Here is a 12,192-nt window from a genome sequence, read left to right as displayed (position 1 = left end):
CTGTCTTGATGTCACCAATTGATTGACATCGTCCGGTCAATTGCTATGTAGCAAACCGCCGACACGCCCTAACACGTCTCAAATACTGGAAGAACTGTTCTGACCACGTTTCTTGCTGACGTCCAATTTACCCCTGATCGCCCAATCTCCAATTCGTTGCTATGACAACCGGTTAACTAAAAGGGCGCTACTCAAATCAGATCCTTACCCTCTGGATCAAAGCGGAGACGCCAGGATTTTTACGAGGTATTAACTTCCTGATTTGGACACATTGAAGAGAAGGCTGTCCTTAACTGCCCTGCCACCCTGGTGAATCCAACGCTCGTCACATGTCCGAGCTCGAAGATCTTGTTTCGCAACCAATGCGATTAACCACTAGGATACGCGAGATCTTAACATTATCGAACTACCTTATCCGAAAAGCACTGACAAAAAGCCTGGATGGTAATATTAGATGTTACAAAGTTAACCCTGTCTCGGAGCTTGGACAAGGTAACTCGGGGTAAGGTAGGCTATCAAACGGCCTGGCAGCAATTTACACGGTAGGTTATTGTCCGATTGGCGCTTCAGACCCGTTCATGTAGCCAGTTGGTAGAGTCGCCAATCAACGAGGCTTCGTATGATAGGAGACAGCTAATACGATAAGAAGAAGAATTTCAGGTAGGTATACGATAGATTCCAGGTGCCTCGGCCAAGCCAATTCCCTTATGACGATATAGTACAAGTAAATTCGTCACGATATGCAAAGACTCAGCTCTATGGTCCCTGGTAGTTTGCTTATGTGAAGCTTGAGCAGCACGTAAAAGATGATGGCCTATGAACTGTTAATGTGAGTCGGTAACTACGGTGTGGTTTCCTAGAAGGCAGCGACAGCGACAGCGACAGCGGAATTAAGCGGGCTTCGAGACTCTTTTCACGATACGATAGGTACCTACCCAAGGCTAATCTAAGATGTTCTTACTGCTCAACTCAACCTGAAAACACTGGGGGTTATGGGTTGGGAGGCCGTTGCTTCTTGGACGAAGCGATCATCCGGCACCAGCAGAGCACGCCCACGTATAATCATTGTGAGTAGCTATTCCAGCAAGCGAGCTGATCCTATCACCGTAGAATGAGTCCAAGTACTATGGCGTAGAACCCTTCAACGTGGAACGTTTGCCAAGTAGCTATAAGTCGTGTCGTGATGAAGCTGAAGCTTCCCGAATTAAGACATTGTCGTTCCTTTCCACCTGTATAGCGCCATGCGATAAGTCGTCTTGTCGCCTTCGCCGCTCTGTTCCTTAAAGCTACGCTGCACTATGAGAGAGTTTATCGACGCCCCGTCCATTCCATGCAGGTATACCCGTTCACGCTATGATCTCTCCTTTGCAGATAGGTATACGCGTTGGCTTGCGCACGAGCCGGGCCGCCTGCCGATGCGGACAGACCGTAGCGAGCTCGTTGTCAAACAGTTTATGGGTCCGTCTCCATATCCGTATGCGTTGTTCGACTCGGTTTCGAAAGTCATCTCCACGCGCCGAGACGCCGTATTGGCTTAATCACCGTACGGTACGTGCGAGAATGTCGGTCGGGGAAGCCGGTCCCAAGCAGTTTTCGCTTCTCGCGCTCAACCTTGAAACGCCGCAGTCGTGGCAATCTGTGAATTCAGCTTAGAAGCTACGGCGGCGCCCTTGCCTTCAGCTACGGGACCCATAGTTGCATGATGCAGCGCCTATGGAAAATATGTCTCGGAAGCCTATGTTTGTGTCAGGGCGATAGAACCTCATAGACGTCGAGCACACGCCACCCTCTAACTTCCATGATGCAAGATGGTGAAAACAGTATGTGGACTAGCCACCTTTCCACGGCGAGGTCAAGATTCTTGTATAAGTTCGACGTCTACTCCGCAACAGGTTCTCTATGTGGGTATGCTGAAAGGAAACCTCGTATTGCCTAGCTTCGGTAGGGGAGATGCGACATACTCCACAGCTATCCATCGTCATATGCGCAATTGTGGCAGGGTGGGTATAGTTTTAACACCAAATCGGGTTGTTCCAGGTTGACGTCGTTCACTATTGTCACTAGTGTAGTGGTCATGCAGTAAAGTGCTAATCAATTCCTGATATATCTGGGAATCAGGTTTGATCCAGATAAACCTCGATTTTGCAAGGTTACGATAGTAGTTATCGAAGACAATGAGATACAACGATACTCATGTACGATTTTTGATGTAACAGTGCAAGTATGTCTTCTCGTTTACCAGTCGACATTATTGAGGGCCTGTATAGAAATACAGCTTGAACAATTCTGCTTCAAATCTGGCTATTTTGCTGCCAGATAGGGGTACTACTATAAGCATTGAAAGACGACAGTTAAGAAAAGCTATTATGCTCTTATCACTATCTAGGTAGTGATTATAATCCTGAATGGTGTGCTCGTCGGTCTCCCTAATAATCCTATTGGTATGATGAGCGTACCGTTCAGACGGCCAATCCAAGTTAACCCGATTCCTGCATTACCTACCGACCTAGGTACCTACGTAAGGTAAGTTAAAGGTTTTATCAAACGCTTGATGGAACAGAGATAGGTACTATCAAACCAGGGCGTTCCAGAACACCATACGATTAACCAAGTTTAACCGACGTTAATAACTGCCAATCTTATGCCTAATACCTAATTCAAAGCAAATGAAGTATGCATAGGAGGTACCTATATAGAACCCAGGAAGGAAAAGAAAAGTCATAAGATGTAGTCTATATAGTTTACGTCGTCCCGGGTATTCGAACCCTTTAATTTTCTCGTATTATCTTCCCCCACTTCTACGATGTCTAGCCTGCTGCAAAAGGGCATGAAGTCCGTCTCCCGAAACGTTCGTTCCTCCGCTACGGTGACATCGAACGAAGGGAAAAATTGTGGAAGCCACCAATTACCCGACAAGGCTCGCCATGGAATTACACCGAGCCGGTGGGCTTAAGGGGGTTGTTGTTATATAATGTGAGATGGGGGAGTGGGAGACCGGCGTAGCTGGGAGGACTACCTATGTACGTAGCCGCACATCAGAGCCGAATAGCTGCATAGCTGCCCGCGGTTAGATAGCCAACGACGAAATATGAAGCCTTTTTCACTATTGTGGGCCTACGCGGCAACCAGCGTCCTGGGCGCGTCGTGGATTGCGCCGGGTGCTGTGTGGTACGATACCGACGGGAACAAGATCGATGCGCACGGAGGAGGTGTGGTGAAGCGCGGCGATACCTTCTACTGGATCGGCCAGGCGGCTAGCAGTAAAGAACCCTGATACCCTAATGAACGTATCCAAGCTATTCGAGCGTTGACTGATGTATCCAAGACCAAACGCCGAACCTGTATTCGTCCACGGATCTCATCAACTGGAAGAACCTGGGGAAACAAGCGAGCTCGGTGACGGGGATGTGGCGGCCGAAGATAGCAAAGCCGAACGGTTCGTTTTGGGTACGAGATATTCTGCTCGGAAGCCATCGTTATCTATTATGACCCTCCATTACTAACTGGGTTATTGGCGACAGTTGTATGGCCAGCAAGACCGTTACGTCCTATCCCTTAAGTCGGCGAATTTCATCGGGGGTTATAGTCAGTCGGCCAAGGTTCACATCCCGCCGAACGACTACTCCTATTCGGATACTGGGATGTTCTATGACGAAGACACAGGTGAATGAAATCTATTATATGGGGAGGTTTTCTTTTACTAACGGATACAACACCTAAGAAACCTGGTATCTCCTAACTAGCGCCGACCACAACATCGTGCAAATCAACCGCATCAACAGCGACGGTGCGCTAGGCGACAAGGTTTCAGATCTGAGTACGTCTTTGGTCCTTAACTGGGGTATAACCGCTAAAACGAAGTTGAATAGGAGGCGGAGCCTACGAAGCGCCGGGCATCGTGAAGGCCGACGGGGTCTACTTCCTGATCGTGTCGGGAAAGACCGGCTGGCGTGCCAACCCCAACAAGGTCTTCTGGTCGAATTCGATCAACGGCCCTTGGGCGGGAGGGTCGGACATCGCGCCGCAGGACCAGAAGACGTACGGCTCGCAAAACACGTTCGAGCTGACGGTCAAGGGCTCGCAGAGGACCACGTACATCTACATGGGCGACGCTTGGGACTCTAAAGGAGGTGCCAGCTCGAACTACGTGTGGGCGCCCCTGAACATTAATGCCGGGTGAGTGATTCGAAAAACATTAAGCTTCTATCTAATATTAGACGTTGCCTTATTTTTTTTCTTATTTTTTTTAGCTAATTCTAACTGTGCTTTGTATAGGTCGCACTCGGTTCAGATCGACTACCATTCGATGTGGAAAGTCGATGTCAAGACTGGAGTAGTCTCTTACCCTAGTACCCAGAAGCGCTACGAAGCGGAGCACGCAGTGCTGTCGGGCAGGACAGGTAACGCACTCAATACCATGGTGTATAAATTCAGGGGATAACAGACAGTAGTGGTGAAAGATTGCAGTGAGTGTCTAAGCAAGCGGTCTGTACACGGAGGTGAGTTACTGCTACGCTCTGTCTGCACTGGGCAGAATATATCGGAGGTAAACTAATCACCATCGCAGTCGGCGACTCAAGCGAGGTGACCTTCCACAACGTCACGGGCACGGGATCTCGCCAGTGGTTCTCTTTCCACTACCGAGTCACCAACCCAGAAGGTAAGGCGCAATCCCGCAATTTGTTTGTTTTATAGAGGGCATCGAAGCTAAATAGCGTATTGCTACAGCTGGCGAGGCTCACATTTTTGTCAACGACGAGCCGCCTGTCAACATCTCGAGCCTAAACTCCCGCGCGGGATACCACGCCTCTACTCCGGTCCAGCTTACTCTGAAGCGCGGCGACGTGAACACCATCACGTTTGGAGCAACGGGTTCCGACGGTAAGTAGTTTTTTTTTTTTTTTTTTTTTTTTTTTTTTTAATGAGAGTACCTACCTAAACTTTATGTGATGGCTTTGCAGTACTAACTGAGATGGTCTTGTTAGGATTCGAAGTGTCCGTAGACGGAATTGAGCTTTTCGAGGAGGATGAGGAGTGAAGTAGCAGGCATTTGCTATTTCATTAGGGTCATGTTGGATTCTCAGTATATATTACTTTGATCAATATTAAGAATTCGATCGATACTTTGATTATCTGTAACGATTTACGCGGGATTAATTTTTATTTTCATGATTGAATTGATATGCTACCTATTCAAAATGAAATGTGAAATCGCATTGAAGATTTTGAAGATGTTGAAGATCGCAAAAGATGAGCAATGACGTAAATTATAGGTATCGACGCAAATTGTCGCTAGGTACCTGTTGACGGAATATACAAAGCCCCGCCTTTTGTACGGATATTACGGTACAATACAACACAAGGGTTTGCTTGTTACTAACGTTAGGTACCTAATGCTACAATTGCTAACATATTACTTATTACAAGGTGCAAGCAATAACGGTTTCTCGCCGTTATCAATTAGTCATTATCCAAAACTCCTTCTTTAACGTCGCCTAGTTGCCCCGCGTCTTTTAACATCTTCAAAGTACTTGGTAGCTCTTTTTTGCGACCAGACGTCAGGCGCCTATATGAAGTGAATTTACGTCGGCAGCCCTGTTTATAGGTTATTGGAGACTATTAGACTTGCAAGACGAACAGGGAAAATGAAACAGAGATTTTCCTCATTAGATGTCAAGGTAAACCGCCATAATATTTTATGTTCTGTTCTGTTCTGTTCTCAACCTTCACCAAGCATCGCTAACTGACATCTTCCTAGGCCATCTCTCACGAACTATCCAAAAGCCTTGTATCGCTTCGGGTCTATAACATCTATGACCTATCTTCCAAAATCCTGCTCTTCAAGCTTGCAAAACCCGGAGTCAAGAAGCAACTCCTTCTAGATTCCGGCTTCCGATGCCATCTTACCGAGTTTGCGCGAACAGCTGCTCCTCGTCCCTCCGTTTTTGTCCAGAAGCTGCGCAAAGTCTTGAATACCCGACGAATCACATCCGTATCGCAAATCGGTACCGATCGCATTATCGAGTTTCAGTTTAGTGATGGTCAATATAGACTATACCTAGAGTTCTTTGCCGGTGGTAACGTTATCTTGACCGACAGTGATCTCAAGATTTTGACCTTATTACGAAATGTTCCCGAGGGAGAAGGTCAGGAGCCCCAACGTGTAGGCCTCACGTATTCCCTAGAAAATAGGCAGAACTATGGCGGAGTGCCGGCCCTGACAAAGGAGCGTGTACGAACCGCGCTCCAGACTACTGTACAAAAGGCTACTGCCTCAAGTGCCGCGGGCAAGAAAATAAAGAGGAAACCAGGTGATGAGTTGAGAAGAGGGCTTGCTACAACCATCACAGAACTACCTCCGATATTAGTTGACCATGCGATGAAGGTTACGGGGTTCGATTCAAGCTTGCAGCCATCTACGATATTGGAAAGTGAAGATCTCCTCAATGAATTAGTACGGTCGCTTGAAGAAGCCCTTAAGATCGTCCACGAGGTGACTAGTTCCGACACCTGTAAAGGTTATATCTTAGCCAAGACGAAATCCGACGTTGATAATAAGTCATCGGGAGAAGCAGATGAAGGCCAGCAGCAAAAAGGAGGCTTAATATACGACGATTTCCACCCCTTTCTACCTCGCCAGTTTGCAGATAATCCAGCATATACAGCACTTACTTTCGAAAATTTCAACATGATGGTAGACGAGTTCTTCTCTTCAGTAGAGGGACAGAAGCTAGCGTCAAAGTTGTCTGAGAGAGAAGCTGCCGCTAAGCGCAAACTGGATGCTACCAAAGCCGATCATGACAAGAGGATCGAGGGCCTTCAAGCCGTTCAGCAACTCAATGTTCGGAAAGCTAGCGCAATCGAAGCCAATGTCGAGAGAGTCCAAGAAGCTATGGATGCAGTAAATGGCCTAATACAACAAGGAATGGACTGGGAAGACATTGGTAAACTCGTCGATAGGGAACGTAAACGGGGTAACCCTGTAGCTTCCATCATCGTACCTCCTCTCAAGCTACACGAAAATACTATTACCATACTTCTTGGTGAGGCCGAGGAAGAGGAAGAAGAGGATGAGGATTATGGTGCATCCGACACTGACTCGGTAAGTTCGGATGATAGTGGTTACGCTGGTACAGAGGCATCTGCGCGAAAGGTCCAAGAAAGCCGGTTGACAGTTGATATCAACCTCGGTCTCTCTCCTTTCGCCAATGCGAGAGAATATTACGGCGAAAAGAAGAATGCTGCTGTGAAGGAGCAGAAAACAATACTACAGTCAGAGACTGCGTTGAAAAGTGCGGAGCAAAAGATTGCTGCAGAATTGAAGAAAGGATTGAAGCAGGAAAAACCAATCCTACAACCTATTCGAAAGCAGTTCTGGTTCGAGAAATTCATCTGGTTTATCTCGTCCGACGGTTACCTTGTTCTCGGTGGCAAAGACGCCCAGCAAAACGAGATGCTTTATAGACGCTATTTGAAAAAAGGCGACATCTATGTGCATGCAGATCTCCACGGCGCGCCAAGTGTAATAATAAAAAACAGCCCAAGCACACCTGATGCTCCCATACCACCCTCGACTCTGTCACAGGCTGGGACATTGGCAGTTTGTGCCTCATCCGCCTGGGACCAGAAGGCTGGTATGGGTGCATGGTGGGTGAATGCGGATCAAGTGTCAAAGTCGGCGCCAACCGGCGAATTTCTTACTACTGGCAGTTTTATGGTACGAGGGAAGAAGAATTTCTTACCTCCTGCACAGCTGATATTGGGCCTGGGCTTGATGTATAAGATCAGCGAAGAAAGCAAAGCTAGGCATGTTAAGCATCGTCTTTACGATCTCCCTGAAAATCTGCCGAACAAGCAAAGTTCAGACGCTACCAGTAGTAAAGCTGTGGCTGGCTCCTCGGAAGAACCGAGCGCGGAACATGACGAGAGCGATTCAGAAGACAGTGCTATAGATATTCAAGAGGAGGCGGAGAGAAGAGAAAATCCCCTCCAACCTTCAAACCAAAATGACGACGAACAAGAGTCTCCGGAGCAGACTGAAGAAAGCCCACCTATTCAAGGAATGAGTAATTTGACAGTCTCTGAGGTGCCCGATGCTGCTCTTACGATTGATCGTCAGGAAGGCGAAGCTAGTGGTAGAGAGGGAGATGATCCAGTTGAGATGGTAACTGAAGCTGATTCTGCACCTTTGACGACGGGAGATAGTTCGCCTCCCGAAACGTCTCGCAAGCCCACACCACAACCTCAAAAGAAAAACCAGCAGCCTAAGCGAGGCCAAAGGAGTAAAGCTAAGAAGGCCGCCAAATACAAAGACCAGGATGAAGAAGATCGTGCTGCGATTGAAGCCTTAATAGGCGCAGCGGCGGGGAAGCAGAAGGCGGAGGCAGAAGCAAAAGCAAAAGCTGAACGCGAAGCCCAACGAGCGGCTGCGCTCGAACGACGCCGGGCACAGCACCAGCGCCAACAGCGAGAGACAGCTGAGCATGAGGAAGTCCGCAAGATGATGCTCCAAGAGGGTATTGAGACCCTTGATGTCGAGGAGGCGGCTAACCTCACTCCTCTAGACGCGCTTGTCGGAACCCCGCTTCCTGGCGATGAGATTCTTGAGGTCATTCCCGTGTGCGCACCATATAGCGCGCTCGGTCGCTGCAAGTACAAGGTCAAGATGCAACCGGGCGCACAGAAAAAAGGAAAGGCTGTGAAAGAAATACTGGAGGCGTGGAAAGCGGCTTCGACTAAAAAGGGTGTCGTTGACGAGAAGAGCGAAGACAAGGAGAAGATGTGGCCCCGGGAGGTAGAGCTCTTCAAGGCTCTCAAACCTGAAGAGGTTGTAAATATTGTGCCTGTTGGGAAAGTGAGGGTCATGCTTAGCGGAGGTGCTGGCGGGAGCGGAGGAGATGCCAAGGGGAAAGGTGGAAATAAGGGTGGTAACGCAAACCGCGGCAAGAAGCGATAGGGACGCTATCCTATGGGTAAATGATGTATATCACCCAACTCGTGTATATATTCCCACTAGACTTCGGTACCTAAGAAGATTGATAGTATCCCTGGTGTAAGCACCGGGCACGAACTGGGACCGGAGTGAAAGGAGATGTCACTAAAAGATTTTATTTTTGAACTGGCTAATTCCGTAATGTAGTACATATTGCTGGGGGCGAAAGTATGCAAAAGGGACGATGTTCCACTGTCGTTTGACATTTCTACTTTAGGGACATAAAATATCATATATTACATTATCAAGGAATTCATCCAAGGTCATATCTAAAGAGATTGGGTATCTATTGCTGGACTACACTCCATACCGAGGAAAGGAACTATACGTTACCTAGCATTTATTTACGTTGCTACTGGGTTACTACGGAAGTCGTGGGAAGAAAGGGTCCCTCCAGTCAATGATACGGTTGTCCGAGTGCAAGCCTTGTCCCGGATGGCTGATTAACTCATTTATGTACTGGCGGACTTCGGGGTCCAGACTGATAGCTTTTAGGACCGATACTTTGTCCCTTATGACCTGTTCCAAGGCGAATCGGTATTGCGGCGGCTGCGAAGTTCTTACAAACTCCATTATTCGCCAGCACACGAGGATCCACGCCGTGATGTGCCGTGGATCGAGGCTTAATCCCATCTGCCGGAATTCGACCACGCCTCGGTCCTTGTCGACTTCGTAGAAGTCGACGTACTCCCCCCGCTCGCTGCGTCTGAACTCGTCTTCCGGGTCCGGGGGAGCCCGGCTTACTACCTCGCCCGGGCCCCGGCACTTGATGACCACCTCCCCCTTGCGCGTGGTGTGCCCCGTGCCCAGCGCATTCGCGATGCCGTCCACGCTCGTGTACTGCCACATGACCTGGTGGAAGACGCGGCCGGCGAAGTTCTCGTGCTGGAGCATCAGGTTGACGGGTAGGTACGACTCGGCCACCCTGTTCAGGTGCTCCGTGCGCAGGGGCCCGTGCCGCTGGACGATGTCGCTGCTGTCGAAGCCGTCGATGTCGTGGTTCGTCTGCGCCAGCTTGCCCAGCTTCGACACCATGCGGATCGGCCCGCACACGTTGTCGTACGCCGCCAGGTGCCGGTACCACCGGTTGAACCGCCGCAGGTCCTTGTGCACCGCGTCCGCGCCCAGGAGCGACGCCAGCTTCTTCAGGTCGATGACGTTGAGCCCGCTCGTGTGCGAGATGGACACCTGCGTCGTCGCCGCGATCGCCGGCGTCTCCAGGTGCACGCGGAAGTTGTTTCGCACCACCCGGCAGATTTCCCGGATGGTGTCCCCGAGCTCCGTGGGCGGCCACGTCAGCCGCATCACCGGCGACGCGATCTTCACCGTCTGCCAGCCGTACAGCTCGCTGGGGTTTTCGGTGCCGGTAGGCACCTCCCGGTAATGGCTGCCCTCTACGAGGTCCATGTTGACGACATCGGTCGTGTACACCGAGAAGGCCCTATATCGCGGCTTCATGCCGGCCAGAGGTACGTGGCGCTTGTCCCGCCGCAGCCGATACGCCTCCAGATGCAGCAGGTCCTCGAGGCGTCTCTCGGCCTCCCTCCTCAGCGGGTTGGACGGTATGCCCGGCATCGGGGAGCGCTGCACGGCGTCCAGGATGTTCAGGCGGGTCGCGAGCAGGAGGTTCTGGGGGGGCGACGCGTTGTTGTAGTACGAGAGGAGGAGGAAGTCGCGGGCCTCGACGGCGGCCTTCTCAGCGATGGGGTGGACGGGCTTGATTTCGTCGGCGCCCAGCGGGCTGCCGTTCATCTCGATGTCCTGGACCATGGGCATGCCGTACTCGAGGCGGTGCAGGTTCTCCATGCGCAGGTCGTGCAGCGCGTTCCCCTCGTCCTCGTCGCGCGGCACGAACACCATGTCCGTCTGCGTGCTGAACACTTCGATGAACCGGTCCACGACGATCTGCTTGATCCGCTTCGGGTCCAGGTCGTCGCTCACGATCTCCTCCGCCTCCCACCGCGTGTCCCGCGGGTGCGGGCGCTCCGCCGGGAGCCCGCCCCGCCGGTACACGGCGATGGGCAGCTCGAGCTCGAAGCCCACCGTCCAGAAGCCGTCCGGGTCGTCCTTGTAGATCAGGCCCGGGAGCTTCCTCTGGCCGTGCTGGTCGACCGTGTTAACCGGCGTCTTGATCGGCTCCAGCCTCTTTGGCGGCTCGTCCGGGGAGCTCTTCGGGAAAAAGAAGGCGCCGCCGTACGGTGCGGCGGAGATCGCGGGGGGCTCTCGGCCGGGGGAAACGGCCGTGTCCATGTCCATGTCGGAGCCTTCGAAAAGCCAGTCGGCGACGGACTGGCTCTCGGTGCCCTGGTTGTGCATCTCCAGGTTTTCTCTGCGGCGCAGCTCGTCCGACGCCGGGGTGTTGATGGGCCAGGAGCTCGAGGGCCGGTGGTTCTGGTCGTACTCGTTGTGCATCTCGACGAGCCTCTGCAGGGTGGTGGTCTGCACCTCCGGCCAGGGCACGCGCTGGAAGTTGTGGACCTCCATCCGCCAGTCGACGTTCCGCCAGTCCACGCTGAGGAGCTGAGCGTCCCAGTTGTAGGTTTCGTCACCCATTGTTTGATACGTATGTGTGCAGTAAGGTTTACTTCTTCTACTTGGAAATTGTGACTTAGATCGTCTAGTACCTACCTCGTATACGAGGGTTGTATGATTCTTTCCTGCTCTGTTCTAGAGCAGAGAAATCAGTCCGTCTTTACGGTTTTGCTTGTTTCTTTTTATGTCACGAGAAGAGACGATATCGTCGAATTTTCATAGATCCCTATAAATTTGCATGGAGATGCCATGATAGATATACTATATAGGAACTATAACTTGACAGCAAATAGTCACACAACAATCATCTTGTTCATGTACTTGAATGCTATGTGGATATAGTGGCGTTATGTTTCGATAAAGGGAGTTAGAGTACGATTCGTGCCTTTGTTCTTCATAACACTTCTAACTGAAAAGGACGCAGGGCTCTGGTGACTATATTGTGTATAAAAGATCGAGATCGAGACTATTTAAATAATTATCTTGTTGTAATAGCATCTCAGATATCTGTAGAACAGGGGGCCCAGTGGGTGAAGGGCATAAGCCCTTTAGATATTCTATTCGCTTTATCAATGGTGTTTCTTTGCCTACATTGTGCTATCTGATCTAGCTTACCTAACTTGATGTCTTCACTGCTATCAATATTATTTATGTGCAGATTTACATTC

At 50.3% G+C, this 12,192-nt stretch overlaps 3 protein-coding genes across 3 annotated transcripts; 2 read left to right on the top strand and 1 right to left on the bottom strand.

Moving 5' to 3' along the window:
* Window positions 1-2,368: 2,368 nt before the first annotated feature.
* F4812DRAFT_434672 (carbohydrate-binding module family 35 protein) lies at window positions 2,369-5,240 on the top strand. Its single transcript, XM_047934723.1, has 10 exons — window positions 2,369-3,260; window positions 3,326-3,447; window positions 3,522-3,663; window positions 3,722-3,817; window positions 3,870-4,176; window positions 4,276-4,400; window positions 4,452-4,499; window positions 4,568-4,660; window positions 4,729-4,881; window positions 4,986-5,240. Exons 1-10 carry the CDS (start codon window positions 3,089-3,091, stop codon window positions 5,036-5,038), a joined length of 1,311 nt encoding a protein of 436 aa, XP_047788889.1. The 5' UTR covers window positions 2,369-3,088; the 3' UTR covers window positions 5,039-5,240.
* A 160-nt stretch (window positions 5,241-5,400) lies between these two features.
* On the top strand, window positions 5,401-8,984 carry F4812DRAFT_84259 (uncharacterized protein). The gene is made up of 2 exons (XM_047939496.1): window positions 5,401-5,678; window positions 5,759-8,984. Exons 1-2 carry the CDS (start codon window positions 5,646-5,648, stop codon window positions 8,954-8,956), a joined length of 3,231 nt encoding a protein of 1,076 aa, XP_047788888.1. The 5' UTR covers window positions 5,401-5,645; the 3' UTR covers window positions 8,957-8,984.
* Window positions 8,858-11,869, bottom strand: F4812DRAFT_465801 (uncharacterized protein). Its single transcript, XM_047938488.1, has one exon. It carries the CDS (start codon window positions 11,543-11,545, stop codon window positions 9,356-9,358), a length of 2,190 nt encoding a protein of 729 aa, XP_047788887.1. The 5' UTR covers window positions 11,546-11,869; the 3' UTR covers window positions 8,858-9,355.
* Between the last annotated feature and the right edge of the window lie 323 nt (window positions 11,870-12,192).

The sequence above is a fragment of the Daldinia caldariorum genome (genome assembly GCF_022478825.1).
Source record: "Daldinia caldariorum strain CBS 122874 unplaced genomic scaffold F4812scaffold_12, whole genome shotgun sequence".
Lineage (NCBI taxonomy): Eukaryota > Fungi > Ascomycota > Sordariomycetes > Xylariales > Hypoxylaceae > Daldinia > Daldinia caldariorum.
The sequence above is the reverse complement of the archived record's forward strand: the minus strand, read 5'-3'. Positions and strand labels throughout refer to the sequence as shown.